Source organism: Rasamsonia byssochlamydoides (assembly GCF_041956645.1).
Source record: "Rasamsonia byssochlamydoides strain NRRL 3658 unplaced genomic scaffold VTN77scaffold_61, whole genome shotgun sequence".
Lineage (NCBI taxonomy): Eukaryota > Fungi > Ascomycota > Eurotiomycetes > Eurotiales > Trichocomaceae > Rasamsonia > Rasamsonia byssochlamydoides.
This window is the reverse complement of record NW_027192444.1, coordinates 139586-156683: the sequence shown is the minus strand read 5'-3', so window position 1 is coordinate 156683 and position 17098 is coordinate 139586. Positions and strand designations below refer to the sequence as shown.

Here is a 17098-nt window from a genome sequence, read left to right as displayed (position 1 = left end):
ATCCCTTCTTGATTTGATCTGCCCAAGGCGAGCATCAGATCAATATTTCTATTCAAAATCTCAAAGCGACGACGCAAATATTTCATTTCCTTTGTCCATTCTGCCTCGGTGATGTGATTTATTTGATTTATTTGATTTCAAGGATTTTCTTTTTCTTTCTTCTTTCTAAAATTCCCTCTTACTTACTACTTACTTACTTTTTAACAAATGGCGCATGGGATTGTGATTGTTTACTACATACACGAACATTACATTATCATCTATTTGTTTGTGAGTTTTTTTTTTTGTCCATCATCCACGGGGGGTGGGGTGGCGGGAGGAGAACTGAATTGAGTTGAGGGGGTTTTTTTTTAAACAGTTTACGAAAAATATGTCAGATAAGTCGAGCATTCCAGGGTGATGTGATGTCATTATTATGCAACTATGTATGTACATGTACAATAGTAATTACAAAAATGGCATGCGGACTGTATCTAGTCTATGGGTATAATCATGCCTGTCGAAAGAAGAAAAATGCATAGGGAAGAGATGATCGTAACGTCGTGACGTTTGTTCTTCTGCTGCCTCTGGTGCAGCTGTTTTTTTTCCATGTCATGTGCTTGCTTTCCTCGGTCAGGGCGCGCGCATATCTCAACATGGCAGGCAGATAAATGTGCCTCTCACCAATGGCCAGTCATCCCTAACCACCCCTGATATTATAGAAAGAATCTCCTCTGAGCATGATTGATTGATCACCGCCTCCTCTGCGCACTGGCAGCCAACCCAATCATCTTCGCCAGTCCTTCCCGCTCCTTCTGCAGGACAATCAACCTCGCATCCTCGACTCGTTTACCCTCGGGTCGACGATGGCTCCCCTCCATTCCCTTTGTAGTGCCTTCTTCTCCTCCTCCTCCTTCCGTCAAGGCTGGTGGTGGTGATGAGCCCGCACCAACAACTCTCTTCCTCCTCCGCTGACCGATCCCACCGCCCGCAGCCCAGACAACAGTCCAATCGTCGACGATCGTCTTCTCTGGGATTTCGCACCCGGAGCAGACCTTCGAGTGCGCGCCCACCGTCGCATGCCTGTTCACGACAGCCAGGGCATCGATCACGGCCGCAGAGCGGACATACGCGCCAGGCAGGACGGCAGCGTACGGACCGATCGTCACGGAGGAGGAAATCCGCGTCGTCGTAATCGTACCTGATGCACCCGATGCTGTGGCTGCAGTAGGGATCGTCGTAGCAGCACCCCCAACTGTGCTCTTTTCACTAATGATACACCCGTCTCCGATGTGGACGGGTCCTTCGAACGAGAAGATGCGCGCGCGCGGGTGGATGACTGTCCCCGCGCCGATGGAGATCTGATGCGTTCCGTGGATGACGGCTGTCTCGGCTATTGTTGTCGTCGGGTGGATGGCAAGTGGTGGGCGGGGAGGGGGTGGTCCTGCTGCTGAGGACGACGACGAGGAGGAAGATGCAGCGACACGGTGTGGACTTGAGGGGTGGTGACGGGCGCTGGTAGCGGGAGGGGGTTTTAGATATGTATTGCTTTGGGCGCTTGGTCTTGCTTGAGAAGGATCTGACATTTTTTTCTCCTTTTCCTTCTTTGGAGGGTGGAAGAAAGAATCCGTTGTTATGTGCTGGTTCGTGGAGTAGTAGTAGTCGTAACTCGAGCGTAAGTTCCAAGCAACTACTTCGGGGAAATTTGCGGAGTTTGCGCGGGCCGTCCGTTGTATGGAGCTACCATGCCGTTTCAACACCACATGAATCGGCGCTGAAATGTACTGGCTATAACATCAATGTAATTTCTATAGATGCCCAGTAAAAAATGTTCCTGCATATGCCGCTATATACAGTACATATAACAAGACAAATCGTTGTCTAGGTGACTCTATGTACGGGTATAGATCCATCAAACCTGGCTTAACGAAAATTCCAAACGCCTAATGCCCACCACAATCCATCGCAAAACAAAACAAAACATAAAACATGAGTCAGTTCTTCTCGGCTTGCTCCTCTGCTGGCGGTTCCCCCGGCTTGATACCTCTCCTTCGCCGCCATTCCCACACGCCACGGTCGACCTCCTCCCGTGTCATACCATCCCGGACAAGGCAGAAGGTGACGTCCAGTTCCGTCTGCACGTTACGATTCCGCGCCTCATCATCGAAGAAGAGCATATCTTCGTACGGGATGCCGCTGGCCTGATGGATGCGGGTGAAATGCTGCGTCTTGTTTCCCGGGAAGATCTGGACGTAGTCGAAATAGTCCAAGGCACGGATCGAGCGCGTGTCTGCCGCAGGGTTGTCCGAGAAGGTCGGGATGATGTGCAGCGCCTTGAGCATGTCGCGAGCTAGGTCGGGGGCGTGTGTACGAGAGGCGATGCCGAGGGGGATATTGCGCGAGCGGCATGCGTAGAGAATGGATGAGACGGCGGGATAGAAGGCGAAGGATTCACCCCATCTGCAGAATGGAAGAAACAATCAGTCATAGCTCGTATACTGAATGCGAGGAAAAAAGCAAGCGATAGGAGATTTGGCCATCTTTGCAAGGGTTGACAGATGAGAATGCCTGCTGCTAAGTTGGGGGGATACTTACCTATCAACACACCGAGAATTATTATCTTTCGGCTTCACAGGCGCGCTAACATGCGTATCGACCCAAAACGGCCAGAGGGTATAATCCAGATCGAAAACAATGAGCTTTGGCAGCGGGAGCCCATCATTGAAGGTCGAAGGAGCGATGGAAGCATCCTCGACAGGCAACAACGTGTTTGACTTCTTGTTCCGGACCATCCTGCACTTCGATGGAAATTTTCTAGGAAATCGACGGCTTGTCGGGGGTGAGACAGAAGTAGGAGAGGCGAGATTGAGCAAATAGAGGCTAGTCAGAGTCTTATGTCTCTCGCGATTCGTATCGGATCGTATGTACAGACGTTGCTCGAGTGGGAAAGAGGGGCATGTGCATATTATACACGTGAGCGGGAATTCTAACGAGTGTCCAGGTTCAGAGGATTAGGTATGTATGTCTATGTACAGTACTGCACTTCAGCAAAACAATCGACGATAGAAGACCCCGCAACGGTTGAACTGAACTGAAAATATAAATTTGGCGATGGTTTCCGCGGGTTTGGGAAATTCTATCTCGTGAGAAAGGTTGTCTACTCGCTGGTATTTCGCGTTGATAGGTTGCCCATCGGTCGGGAACCGCCATCAAACATTCGTGTTTAGCGCTAGCGCGTCTTTCACCGTCCCCGCATATCAGATTCGCCAATAATATTATGGCCGAGAAGTGGCATTCTAAGTTTGATAACGCCACTAATATTAAATAATCAGATCTAAGGACCGTTCTATGATCTGTGATCTATTCGGATTTGTCAGGAGCCACGTATAAGTGTGTCTGCAGCGGGTGCAGTTCAAGGTTGGACCTTTGGGAAGAGGTGGTATCTATGCAATCGAGTCTACCTATCAATGCATGTCTGTATCACGATAACCACCAGTTCTCCTTTCATAATCAGTCTGAAGACAACCCCGTTCAATCACTCAAAGATCACACAAAGCCATACTACCTTGCAGCTGTCTGCCCGAAATGATGCCTCAGGTGTATGGATTATCTGCAACTGAAAACTCTCACGATGGCGGGTTGTACGTGAAACAGCCCATGCTGTCCAGTATCTTCCAGATCTGCTGATGATCTGCGGCCCCCTTGACAGACATCTCCTGCGCCAGAGAATTCCAGTTGGTGGCATAGCTCATAATTTGTAGCTGCTGCTCCCTGTCGAGAATCCCTTCAGCGCCTACCGCGTTCGCAATGATTCGGCGCCAGACATCCATCGGCAGACCAAACCGCCACTTCTCCTTCCGGGGATGAGGATGGATAACCATGGACGCTGTATGGTTGAGCCCCTTCCCGAAGCTTGAATTTGGTATCTTACTATGTGATGGAAGCATAGGATTCGTGTCTTTCCTCGGGCGTTCCTGCGAAACGGAACGGGCCTTGCCTTGGAGTGTCGGGAAATGGATATCGAAATTCTCAGTGGCTGGATGAAAAGGTCCCGAGGTCACAATCCCTGACTCTGTGGCGGTATGGAACGCTTCAGGATTGGCCTGATCTTCATGATCTATGGTCCTGAATCCTTCACCCGAGACTGCAGCAGTAGGACGATCCTTATCTTCTAGAAGCATTGCACGACATTGAACCATCATCTTCAGAGCCACACTCCAGATTTCTGCACTGTGCACGCCTTCGAAATTCAAGACGTCAATCCTCACTCTCTTCTTGAGCCGTGTGTATTCAACGTCGAGTTTTTTGCGCATCTGGCGTCGTTTGACATCTCCATTCGAATGGCCATGGACCACCAGTGGACCGGTGTTGTCATTCAAGTCACCTTCAGACTCGGTATCCGACCCCGATTGTCCGAGCTTCTCTGTCATTGTCAGAAATTCGCGGGCGAGAGACCCCAAGTTCTCGTTAGGAAGCCAGACTATTCCCTTTGAACAACCGACCAGGTCGGGTAGAGTCAGTGCCTTTCCGCCAGGGAGGAATGCAAGCAGCCGCTCAGGGGCTCGATGCATGCTCAAAATTGTCGATAAATGCACAGCACTGCCGCTCGTCATCGAGACGTTTGAGATGATCAAGTAAGGGACTGAACGTAAGCCTCTGGTGCAGGAATAGCGCTTGAGCTCAGCTTCTGTACACACTCTTGCCGCCGGCGAGAGGGTCTGGCAACGACCTGCGACATAAATATTCAGCATAGTCTTTCAGAGGCATCCAATGTAAGGGAGTTGCTTACCTTTGCTTTGAAGTACGGATCGCGATTTCCTCGGGGTGTTGGCGGGAAGTTGGATACCAGGCTTAGCGTTCTCCTTGCCAACTTCAGGCCTCAGAACGGAGAGGTCACTGTTGCTCTCGACCCGTGGTAGCTCATCGGCAATGACGCTGTCTGGCTCAAAGAAATCAAGGTCACTTTTCACGTAAACGCGAACAAGAATCTCGAGACCCCGTGGACCGAGAGCATTGCGACTGAAATCGAGCTTCTTCAGCATGAAGCAACCTCTGAACGATTCCAGGAACTCCTGCCAGGTCTTCCGCTGCTCAATAGTATGTACCTCAAAGTTGTTGTCAGAGAGATCAAGCTCCCTCAAGTCTCTCTCACTAAGAGAGACAACCCTGGCGAGCTTCTCGAGAGAACGCGTTGTCAGAGCATTTTGTTGTAAGTGCAGCTCATGAAGTTTCGCAATTCCCTGTGGATGATCTGCGTCCCGAAACTCTAGGCATTCTATCAAGTCATCAATGAATTGATCAAATCCTTCGTCCGTAAGATCTTTTGCAGCGATATCGATTTCGAGGTAGGGATCCCGGAGCGCGGCTCGGGAGGCAGCTCCTGGTGGAATCCTCTTTCTCTGTCGATGGATCCAAACTCTTAGCTGTGTTCACTTTCCATGACACAGGCGAAAGACTATATTCTTACCAGGTCCTTGGACAATACCTGCCCTGCTTTCACACCGTCAATCCTCCTCTTGATCAGCACCGCTGTCTGTTAGCTTGCGTCACCTGCTCACTCAGATCATGGCAAGTTCTACGGCTTCTTGACTTACGGCAGAGTAATTTAGTCTCCCCATCTTCAATAGATATTGTCTCGTTCCTCGATCTTGGAGACAGGGTAATTCTTCAGTTTTGGGTGGTCGTGGTCTTGTGGGGTGGCAGTCAGCAATCCTTGATCAGCCGTCTCGTGGAAGGTGCTCCTCATAGAACATCAAAGCCAGGAGATCGGAATATAGGACACGAAGAATGTTGATGATTCGAAAGTGCAACAATAGCGAGAAATATCAGGGAAAGAAGACCTCCGTAGGAGACGGAACTCAACAGATCATAATGGTCGCTTCTGGTTTATGAAAAACAAGAGCGTTCTTCAAAGAGCACGCGTCAACAGCCAGCAGCAATGAGAGAAATAAGAAGTATGTAGATGAGAAGATCTATCAAACGTACTGACAAGCTTGCAGTGCAACGCACCTCACTGTTGTTTGCCCTCTCGTTTGGCAGCTGCTGGGGTATGCGATGCAAGCGCCCGTAGAAGAATGGCAATCGAGCCGAAGATCAGTTGGAAAAGTAGCGAAACCCGAAAGATCAGCAAGTGTTTTGTATGAGAACTGGGGATACTTTTTCTGGGGATATCTTGATGCAATGAGACATGAGACGAGGATATTAATCACCAGGACATGAATGAAAGGTCGGTGGTATATTCAGCAATGAACGCCCATGCAGTGACCATCCGCTCCGGATTTAGATCACCATAGCTTCTGTTTCCTGTAGAGAGTGAAAGAGAAGGAGAAACAAACAACGGTTGCCTGTTCGTGTCTGAAGTGCAGTTGTTGCGTTAATGGAGAAAAGGCGTGCATGGTCTTTGCCAAAACATCTAATGCAATGACTCCTGTCACTCGTCGCCTCTGGTCAGACGGGTGCAGCCGTCAATTCGGCAGTAGTGATTAGTGACAAAGCAGGAATCTCCCGGAAGTACAACGACTGCTGGGACTGCACCAGGTTGCTATTGAAAATACAATACCAATACCATGAGAACATTCTTACGTTGAGGCTTCATCAGGAACGAGGATACTACCTAGTCATGTTATCAGACCTCAGTTGACTGATGCCAAATCCTGGCGTGGCTACGGCCACAAGGGCAGACAAGGGAGACTGAAAAGCAGGGAGGGAAGAAACTGGTTGGCCACTGAGAATTACATGCATTATTTCTACCATGCAAGAAGGCATATCTATAGGGGTAACATCATGAAACAAATTCAATGAATCCTTTGTAAGAGAGAACGTGATGCTCCCCCGCACAGAAAGACCAGATCGATATGAGATGGACTGCTAATGAGAAGCATACCAGATATGATAAGAGATAAATGCGAAATACAGAAGTTGAGGTGGAACAGGTCGAAGAAAGGAGATGAACCCATTTTGCAAGCCTAACACCTGCCCATTCAAGATGCCCATGAGAAATAATGCCACCCACGCTATGCAAGATGCAAATTATCCGGAAAAGCTGAAGTCCATGAGGATGGGTATCGTGATATCCTAAGTGTTATCGAAAAATTAACAAGTTCACCCCGACAAATCCAACCACAGCCGATTTATCGATGGAAAAACACTTTAGACAAAAGACTCAAGGTATGACTGGGAGTAGTTGAAGATCGAAGCTTTAAACTTCCGTTACTTCGACATCGAGACTTCCATTGTCGTCTTCACTGGCTTCATAACCCCTGCGGTCAACCAGGATGCGCTTCCCGAGTCGATGTTCGGGAACGCCGTCGCGATAAGCACCGAAATCGAGAACCTAGACAAGCGTCAGTACCAGAGACGGCAAAAGACAATTTGAGTCCTACAGGAAAGAAATTACCTCAATGTAAGTCAGACCGTTCCGCTGAACGGCAGCAACACATCTACGATCATTGAATCTGACCTGCCACACGCCGCTCAGGTCGGTAAGAAGATCTTTTACGCACTCCCCTGTCCGTATATTCCACAACTTCAAAGTGCGGTCGGATCCTGATATAACTTTCTGACCGTCGTGTTGAAAGCATGTGATCGCACCAGTGTGCGCACTCAATGTGCTCTTGCACTGGCCAGTCTCTGGATCCCATATCCTGAGCGTAGAATCGGCTGCTGCCGAGACGAGACGATCACATTGCAAGTCAAGAAGACCGACAAGGGAAGTGTGGCCTTCGAGATTGTAAAGCAGAGCCCCAGTCTCAAGGGACCACACCTTGACCATATTGTCCATTGATCCACTGATGCAACGATTTCTCTTGTGGTCAAGAACGACGCTGTATACTTTGAGCGTGTGACCTTGCAGTCTATGTACCGTTTCTCCTGTAGAGATTCTCCAAACCCGAACAGTGCAGTCATAGCTTCCACTGACCAGAGTGTCGCCATACGCAGCAATCGCCCGAACAGAGTGCTGATGTCCAGTCAGGACACGGACGAAATAAGGACACTCTGTGTCACCACGTTGTGATCCATCAAGCCCATAGGTAGGATCACCTGGCTTGGGTAGCTTCCAGACCCGTAGGTTCGAATCACGGGAACCAGTAATGATGAGGGGTTCCTTGGGCATCATCTCTGGAGTGCCATCGGCCTTCTTACCAACCTCTGCGGGAAGTAAGATTTGCAGACACCGAACAGTAGATGTATGACCGTGGAAGACTTGCGTGCATTTCGCTTTTTCGATATCCCACACTCTGACTGACCTGTCGGTGGAACCGGATACCAAGGTATTTCCATGATATTCCAGTGCCCATACACCACCCTCGTGACCTCGGAGCATAGCTTTGAGAGCACCAGTCTTGGTGTCGTACACATGGATCCTTGTGTCGTCGCTGCCCGTCAGGATTTTATCCGTGTCAAATTGCAGGCATGTGACAACATGGCGATCATGAGCACGGAAAGCGATGTGCTTTGGTTTTGTGTCCTGTCGCATCCAACTCTGGCGGATCGAGTAATGACGTTGATAAAGCGACTTGTATAGGTGTAGGCTTCTAAGAGATGGCAAACCCACGTCTGGGTAGGGAACGGCGGCAGCAGCAGCATTAGCAGCAGCATATGGTCCTTCCAATGACGCAACCTCCTTTGTCCAATCCATCGAATCTGAGCTTTCACCACCCGCCGATGAAATCTTCCTCTTTGCGAGTTTACGACTTGAAACCCGAGTGGCAGCCTTCCTTTTCGGTCGACGAGTGGAAGATGACGCCAGCGTATTCCCGTCCGTAGGAACCGTCGTTGGTGAGGATTCAAAAACAGAGGCGTCGGAATCAGATCTAACAATTGATGCACTGAGATCTTTTTCCCAATCGTCCTTTCCGTTAGGAAACTGCCAGCCCCAACCTTCTCTTATAGCGCGCTGTAATTCGCCTTCTGGCAGCTTGAAGCCGTCTCTGTCGAAAAGTTCTTTCCACGTCTTCTCATCCGAATTGATTATATGCCTCCATTTCTTGGACACTTGAGCGGCACGGCACATTGTACGAAAATCAAAGTATTTCACAATGTTCAGGCTCAATTCCAGAGGTAACTGAGCCAAGAAGTCGCATTTCAGGGCAGGGTTGACGACCTCAGCGACAAAGTGCAAAGTTGGTTTAGGACACCGCTTTAAGAGCTGATACATGAGGTAGGTTTTCATTTTGTCCGGAACCGACTCAAAGAAATCCAGCATGACCGGAATATCCATTAAAGACGCGGATGATGTCTTGACTTCACTGTACGACCTTTCCGTCGTGGAGCTGCTACTGGAAGTGCTATTCTGCACGCCTCCTAGACGGAGGGCCGTTTGTACATTCGGAATTTGATTCTCGAAGCTTGAATCGGTATCAGTTCCCTGATCCTCAGTCGAATCGAAAAAGGAATCTGCGTTGTGGGTGTTCATTGCAGTCACAGGAGACAGGCTCGGACTGGGCAGACACATGTCTTGAGCAATGGCACTGTCGATAGTAGTCAAACTTGACGCGGCGGATGCGGTCCGCTGTTGCTGGAGCTCCGCGGATGGCTCGTCGATCGTTTCTTGCCCAGATCCCGCCGATTCTCCAACGCCATCTTCGTCCTCAAGCGAAGACTGCGAATCCTGAGACTGCTGATTGGAAAGAACACGACGTTCTGAAAGTGGCGTTCGCTCACATCCTAAGGGGCTTCCTCGCAGGCCGTCCTTGGGAAGCGGCTGCTTCGGGTACGAGGTTTGCGGAACATCGCGCGAATCAATTCCCTCGGGTACAGGAGAACCTGAGTTTTCCTTCCGTCCAAGTCTGCCATTATGGATTTTCCTCCTCAGCACAGCGCCCTCTCCAGGCTGAAAACGGCTCGTTTCAGTCTCCGGGGTGGCCAAGCCCATCACCGAAGCATGGGCGGCGGACACAGCCCGGTCATGTTTTGGATGCCCCTGGTTCTGGAGTGCACCTGACTCAGAAGGAACCACCAACAACCGTGTTCTTCGTCCGTTTTTGGAAGCTTCCGAAATCGAAACTGGCGACACAGGCCGACGTTTGACACTTGACGGGTTGCTCGATGGCTGACGAGATAACCGACGTGAGGTCGTGTCGTTAGGGGAGTCGTAGACAGTGACCGACCTGAGTACACCGTTCGAGGCTTTCAATGCCTCATGCTGTTCTTTCAACTACGGGCACAGTCAGTAAGTTCATCTTACCAGATAATATGGTATGTTCAAGTAGATATTTGCTGTCAGCCGACCTACCTCCTGGAGCGCGCCAACAGCGTCTTCCGGTTCGTTGAAAACGATGGATTTCCCTCCGAGTTCGAACTTGAAGTTCCTCAAAGAAGCGGGAGTTGGCGTAGAAGCGAGGGGGTAGAGTTTCGGGTCAAGCTCGCGGGTCGATCGTGGTGCATTCAGCACAAGCGGAGGAAAGTTGGTCGTGGTGGTCGTGGTGGTAGTCACGACCGTCGTTCGAGTGGCGGGAGCAAAAGAAAACTGACCAAGTGTGGTACTCGAAGTGGCCGTGCCAGCTCTGGCCTCTCGAAGCCCATCTAGATCACGTTTGCGGGAATGTTTGAAGCCTGTCGCCAGGGAGGGATAAGCAGGAGGTTCAGGCGTTGCAGACGGTAGCGGAGACGCGTCTCGAACCCGAGATCGCGAACTGAACTCTGCCATATTCGTAGAAATAGATGTATCCAAAGGTATATCCGTTGTTGTTCAAGATAACTCAAGTGTTCTGTCTGTAAGGAAAAGGCAAACCGCTATGCGTCGAAAGACGCAGGCGGATACAGTGGTTGGTGCACAGAGATGCTGGCCAGAACGTCCTGTCAGCAGGGCAGACCTGCAAGACGAAATGACTGCAACTAGCACTACCAAACCAAAGAACTGATCATGGTGAAAAGTGGGAGACACTGGCAGAGGTCAAAAGTGAGAAGATGGTATCTTTTTTGGAAGTGGAGGGTTAGTTAAGAGTGATGGAGAAGGCGGCCCTAGCGAGGGAGGACGTTCACGACTGGAGGTGGTTGGTGAACGGCGGGAGCGCTCCGTCCTTGTCAGCCTCTCAAAAAAAGCTGGGGGGCGTTCCTGCTCCGACACAACGCCGGCCTTAAGCTGAAAGGGTCTGGATCACCCCCACAATAGTCTCGAGAACTAAACAAGCTGGACTGGACAGGGAAGAAACAGAGATGCACACAAACAAGTACTGCACAGTGGATTCAAGACCAGATCAGTCGACAATCTCGATGGCAGGATTCCAGTCTGTCGTTATTCTTGCTTGTTCGCGTCCCCCTCTCGCCTCGGATATGGACCTTGCGGCAGTGGGCCACTCGGATGCTACTGTGCCACTTACGCGCTTGCTACGGACCTGACCGCAGAAGGCTTATCCTGTCCGCCTTTTTTTTTCGTTTGTAGCCTCTTCGGCCACATTATTATTTCCAAACAGACCTATTACTCCGTATCAAAGCCGAGGACTCAACGGCTTCCTCTTTCTTTCAGACCCGAGATGATGCACCAAGGATCACGACCCGATCGAATTCCTGTCTATCGCCGTGTTTGCAAGTGTCACAGGCATCTGGTCTTCACGTGACTCCATAGGGGCAATCTCATGCATGATGCATCCTTACTAAGGAGAACTGCAGTTCACAGGTAGATGCTCTGTCTCTGCCAAAAGGGGATCTCCAGATTGAGCTGCTCAGGTCCTGCTATGACGTTTGGTTTTGGATCTCGTTTAGGGAATAGCAGGGGCGAGTGGCGACGGCTAAGCGTAGATTGTAGTCAGCTTGCCCCCACCCAAGTTGTGATAGTGGGGTTGCCAGTACCTGCACCTGGACGGCTTTGGTGGCCTTTTGAGAGGCCTGGAGAGGTAGTCGTTTTGAGTGCTTGGCTTGGGCTAATTCATCAGATGTTTGACATTCTAGATCTATACTTAGTCTCGACTTGATGCTGTAGTGTACCTTTCCATGCGCCAAACACATTGATGATGGAGTCCCAGAAATGTGGGGAGAAGATTTATCCCGATGCACTATCACAAGTTCACGGCCATAACCGACAGACCCACTTCCCCAGATAGGAAGTCATCTCAACCATCTTGGATCCATAGGTCTTCACTTATACACATGACTCTAAGTGAATTAGCAAAGATGGTTTATTTATTATATTGATTGAGAGTGAACACAATACAATCCCTTACAAATTCACTCCCACAGCCAGCACTAGTTAGATGATTCACCATTTGACAGATGGGATGGACAGGCAGTCTCTGATAATATAGGCAGCAGTCTGCCAATCTACCTTGCATTTGTGTATAAACCTTAAGGAGTTCAAAATGAATTTTGCTTTTAATATGAAATCTGTCTTGATGATCTTGATATTCCTTTTTTTTTTCTTTCTGTTGTCATTACTCACTTTCTTTATTATTTCCAGTATACTCTTTTTTTTTTCAGTAAGAATGTAGTCTCATATTTTCAACTGGTCCAGCAACTTTGTCAAGTTCAATAATCTAGTTAATCTGTTTTATATAGGGGTTTTCTCCGTACGGAAGATGAGAAGCACACTACAGCATTTCATTTCTTCATTCAGACATCACGACAAGTCTCCGAAAAGATGAACATATAACATAGACTTCGCATAAGTACACATTCGAATTTACAAGACAATCATGTAGCTCATTTTGCTCATTTTGCGAATAGTTTCCTTTGTTATCGGGTTAAAGTTTGTATTGTATGTTGGACCAAGGTTGTATGTCTTTTCTTTATGACCAAGTCACGGGCGCGCCCTGACAGTGAAGGGTGCACGCGATGGGAGGGTCCGCCCAAGACACGAGCAATTCACTTAGGTAAACAGACAAACATTGCGTCTCTGAAATCTTCAGAGGAAACTTCTTCTCCCTGTTGCTCCCCACAAACATCCAAGTCAAAATAAACCTTCGCGTACTCGAACATACAACAATCAAACGTTCCCGTACATCAAACACGACACTCATAACCTATCTTCTGCTCTTAACCACACTTTCTACTTCTTTACAAACAAGAACCTGACTACAAATCTCGAGTTGTCTCATACTAGACAAAACAAACCTTTGCGTCCTCGCAGGACTACATCAAACCTTTCGTACATCAGCCGCGACCACTCGTAGTCTGTCTCCTGCTCTCAGCCACTCTTTCTACTTCTTTACAAGCCTAACAGCAAATCTCGAATCGTCTCAGAGGATTTAATCCCTAAGAAACGAATCATGGCTCGTATCAAGTTTACAGGCCCTTCTCGTCCGAAGGACGCCGTTCCCTCTTCTCATGCATCACGAAGCACCACCAGAACCCCCGCGCCGGCACAGAATGCCAACTCTGAAAAAATCAATGGAACCCAGAAAGAACAAGTCAAAGGATCTCAGGAGGAGTTCGACGCCGAGAAGATGCAGTTTTTCAAGCAGTGGCAGAGTCTCGAGTTGGTGATGATCATGTTGCACGTTGCTGTTAGTCTCATTCCCTACAGGGAAACCGATAGTGTTGTTATCAACTCATACTAATATGTGATTGTACAGTTTGGGGCTATTTTCTATCTTCGGTAATGACCACTAGATTCCAGACCTTGGGTATACAAAGCATCTGACCTTCCTCGCAGGGAATTCCTTCCTCTTCATTGCTTTTCGGACCGTGATTCGAATGCAATCCACGGCAAGAACAAGGTCTCATACAAGAACTTTATCTATGGTGACGAAGCAGCTGAAAAGCGCACAAAACGAGGTCAACCTCTCAAGGTCTTTCTGCGCGGTACTCACCCTAAGGCGGACGCTCTACTCGATCTTTTGGTAATTTCTCTTGCTCTCTCAGTGCAGGATTCTTGACTAACGGAACCAGGAACATGGTATTTTCGATGCGTTGAAGAGAAACTTTTTGGCTGGCATCCAGTTAACGGTCTTCGTGGACAAAAACGCCCCGGAAAACGTTCTGGAAAGTCATACTTTGTCCTTCAAGTATTCTGGTGGACTTGGAGATTGTGACAACCGTCTGGCAAGCGTCTCCTTGGAATCTACAGGCTTAAACTGCGTCGCACATCTGCATACGGCGAAGAAAGCTCGTGTGGGCCTGGAGATGATGATTCGCCGTCTCATTCTGCTCAACACGTTTCTTCCCGAATTGCCAAGTATGAAGCCTCTTCCCGAATGCTATCTGCAGCGATATTTATTAATGTTCACAGATAAGAGATTTCTTGGGGTCCACCTCTTCTATACCGAAGACTGCCCTGCTGAATACGAGCCGCCCGGATTCAGCAGGGCAAACGACGACAGCATGTGTTTTCCCCTGGACCAAGAGTGGAAGAGAGAGACAATCTCTCTTGGAACCATGGACGGGGGCTATCACACGTCAGTACCTTTTCTATCTTCCATCAGGGCAATCTAACATGTAACAGTGTTGGATTGCGGGTGAGCAACCTGAGGTGGAATGGCTCTGGCTATGGGGAGGAAGATGACGACACACCACCGCAAATTCCCCGAGACATTGAGTACAAGGAGACAATCTATCGAGCCGAAGAAATCGGATTTCCCGAAGGAATTGCCCCTTACGAGATGACACCAAGTGAATGCGCAAATGGACAGACGACTGGACAAGGTAACGTCACGCTGCCCAGCTGGCAGTACCCCAAGCATATCAACTGCTGACAGGTGTTTCAGGACATTCCCAGCAGTCGTCGCAGGTGCGTCATGATGCAGTCGAAAGGCAGCGACTGCAGGAAATGGTTCATGTGAGGACTCTAGTGAAGCCATAGCGCTCGCGTCTGAGACAATGTTGACTTGTTATATGAAGGCGGAAGCATCGACCCAAGATCCCGAACTGATTCCCACACAACCTCTCAACGGACAGTCTCAGATACTGAGGTTCGAGCTTTCTGAAACCCGGATTGAGGAAATCGAAGAACATCTAGCGCGGACGGGCGGTCAGTCTAACAACAGTGACAACCACCCTCGTGCAGTTCAGTGTCAGTGCGGCTGGAATGGAGAAGAGGCCGAAATGGTAAGATGACACGCAAATGCGCAAGAGATAAACACTGACTGAGAGTACCCTAAGCTCGAATGCGCCTTTTGTCATACTCGCCAGCACATGCTTTGCTACGGATTCCTGGATCCGAACGACCAAAACATTCCCAACACTCATGCCTGTTATCGCTGCCTTCTCGAACCCAGTGAGAAGGCGGTCCTACAGGAGGTGACATCGATTGTCCTGATGAGGAGAGCGCTGAATATCATCGAGACAGAGGGTTATCCTAACAAAGTCAGCGATTTCGCAGAGAAACTTCGTAAGTAAATATCATTGGAAAGTTGAGCGAAACTTATTAACTCTTTTGGAAAACAAGATTGTACTGCACGCACCGTCACTCAGGTCACGAATCTTTTGAAGAAGAACAAATACCTCCAAGCAACGCCTGGCTCGAAGAGCAGAGGATTTCCGGCGAAGGGCCTGCCAAGATTCATCGTCCCCCAGACGGAGGAGATGCAGCAGCGCTTGAAAAGCGAAGTGTGGGACCCCTATGCGAAGATTGTGCATTACGTGAGTGTCAGCTGCAATTAAACGGATGTGAAGAAACGACAGAACTAACCGAGTCCATTCCAGTATACTTTTCCCGTGAAGAGTTACTATTCGAAGAGCTCAAAGGACAGCGATTACCCGGAGAGTTTTTCCCAGGAACCGATATGTCCAGAATCCGCTCTGAAAAGTGCCCCAGGCCACATCATCCAGGAGGTCTGCAAAGAGACTCCAGGCAAGGACCAGAACCTTCATCATCATGGAGGTTTTCCTAAACCCCAGCAACAACCCCAACAAGTTCAGACCAAACAAAACCCCCACCCTGAAACTCCACGCGTTGTCATTGGCAATGTCCATGACAGCATGGACTGGGAGCCTACCAGCTCCGACGATGAGTTAGCGAACGTGCTACCCGAAGTCCGCCGCGGCAGGAAGAGAGGATTTGACAGTGTGGATGACTCCAACCCTGGCCAGTCCAGCCAGGGCAATGGCAATGACGCGCCCAACCAGAACCAGAGAGCCATAAAACGGCCTCACAAACGCATGAAGATGAGCAAAATCGGCAGTCCGGTGGACGTTGGAGCAGCCACGACGACCGACGAGGAGAGCTCAGACAGCTCTTGAATGCGATTTTTTTTCTACTGTCCCGGAGGCCTTCGAGAGCATAACCTGCTTCTCTCGGTGAAGAAGTAAAGAATCCGATAGACTCAGATGCAAAGTAACAACGATGATGACAGTGTTGTCTTTGTTTTTGTCTCTGTCTTTGTCTTGATTGTTTTCAATTGATTGATTGATTGATTGAGCGAGCGTTGAGAGTTGAGCATTCATTCAGCATTGAGTATTCTATTCAGCGCATTTATTTCTCAGCAACAGTTTAGGTTCAGTATGCGAGCATTGAAATCATGGGAGCAAGTTAGTTGATTTTTTTTTTCAAGGAGTTACAGAGTACATAAGACGCATATGATCTACATACCTAACCAGCCTTTTCAATGAATTAAACGATGACTTTAATCCTCGTCCAGTATCCATTGTCTCCTGTATTACTTACTCTGTACTTCTTTCTACTTCTTCTTCTCTATCTAATCCACTGTCCAGGATAATAGGATAGGAGAGGGGATAATAAGATAATAGATACGCAGAAGCCAACTCTCAATTCTGTACGGAGTATTACTCCCTATTATTACTATTTATATTTAGATCATTGATCGATTAATTGGTCCGTGTCACAAATTTGGGCAGATGTGGAAAAGGAACTGGTAACTCAAATCGAACGTGAATCTAGTTACCCCGTATGCAAATGGGTTTCTCTCCTCTGCCTTTTTGTCTCTATCTCTTATCTATCCGCTGAGCAGTAACTACCTAATTAAATTAAACTATTAATGTCACATAGCATTTAACTTCCAATTTTAAGATGCCAAGACAAAAAAATTACAGACAGAAAAGAGAAAGAGTATATATAAAAAAAGGGAGGACCCAGCAAGGACCTCAAAATCGATCGACCCGACCCATCTATTTGGCCGTGGCGCACGGGTCAGATGCTGGTCAACACATAGTACTGTGGGGCATGACTCGTGGGACTCCTATGTATGATCCTATCCCGCCAGACTAACGATGACTATTAAACTATGCC

General features: G+C 48.7%; 5 protein-coding genes across 5 annotated transcripts; 1 reads left to right on the top strand and 4 right to left on the bottom strand.

Annotated features, from left to right (window-relative positions):
• Nucleotides 1-731: 731 nt before the first annotated feature.
• On the bottom strand, nucleotides 732-1565 carry VTN77DRAFT_7596 (uncharacterized protein; the record flags this gene model as incomplete). Its single annotated transcript, XM_069424001.1, has 1 exon — nucleotides 732-1565. The coding sequence occupies one exon, from the start codon at nucleotides 1563-1565 to the stop codon at nucleotides 732-734; it is 834 nt and encodes a 277-aa protein (XP_069275365.1).
• Nucleotides 1566-1973: 408 nt separating this feature from the next.
• Nucleotides 1974-2771, bottom strand: VTN77DRAFT_7595 (uncharacterized protein; the record flags this gene model as incomplete). Its single annotated transcript, XM_069424000.1, has 2 exons — nucleotides 1974-2439; nucleotides 2575-2771. The coding sequence occupies 2 exons, from the start codon at nucleotides 2769-2771 to the stop codon at nucleotides 1974-1976; spliced, it is 663 nt and encodes a 220-aa protein (XP_069275364.1).
• Nucleotides 2772-3605: 834 nt separating this feature from the next.
• Nucleotides 3606-5597, bottom strand: VTN77DRAFT_7594 (uncharacterized protein; the record flags this gene model as incomplete). Its single annotated transcript, XM_069423999.1, has 4 exons — nucleotides 3606-4708; nucleotides 4769-5378; nucleotides 5447-5494; nucleotides 5574-5597. The coding sequence occupies 4 exons, from the start codon at nucleotides 5595-5597 to the stop codon at nucleotides 3606-3608; spliced, it is 1785 nt and encodes a 594-aa protein (XP_069275363.1).
• A 1580-nt stretch (nucleotides 5598-7177) lies between these two features.
• Nucleotides 7178-10627, bottom strand: VTN77DRAFT_7593 (uncharacterized protein; the record flags this gene model as incomplete). Its single annotated transcript, XM_069423998.1, has 3 exons — nucleotides 7178-7312; nucleotides 7376-10135; nucleotides 10214-10627. The coding sequence occupies 3 exons, from the start codon at nucleotides 10625-10627 to the stop codon at nucleotides 7178-7180; spliced, it is 3309 nt and encodes a 1102-aa protein (XP_069275362.1).
• Nucleotides 10628-13181: 2554 nt separating this feature from the next.
• On the top strand, nucleotides 13182-16092 carry VTN77DRAFT_7592 (uncharacterized protein; the record flags this gene model as incomplete). Its single annotated transcript, XM_069423997.1, has 11 exons — nucleotides 13182-13418; nucleotides 13488-13510; nucleotides 13568-13754; nucleotides 13804-14089; nucleotides 14144-14309; nucleotides 14357-14556; nucleotides 14619-14683; nucleotides 14752-14958; nucleotides 15013-15241; nucleotides 15299-15492; nucleotides 15556-16092. The coding sequence occupies 11 exons, from the start codon at nucleotides 13182-13184 to the stop codon at nucleotides 16090-16092; spliced, it is 2331 nt and encodes a 776-aa protein (XP_069275361.1).
• Nucleotides 16093-17098: the final 1006 nt, after the last annotated feature.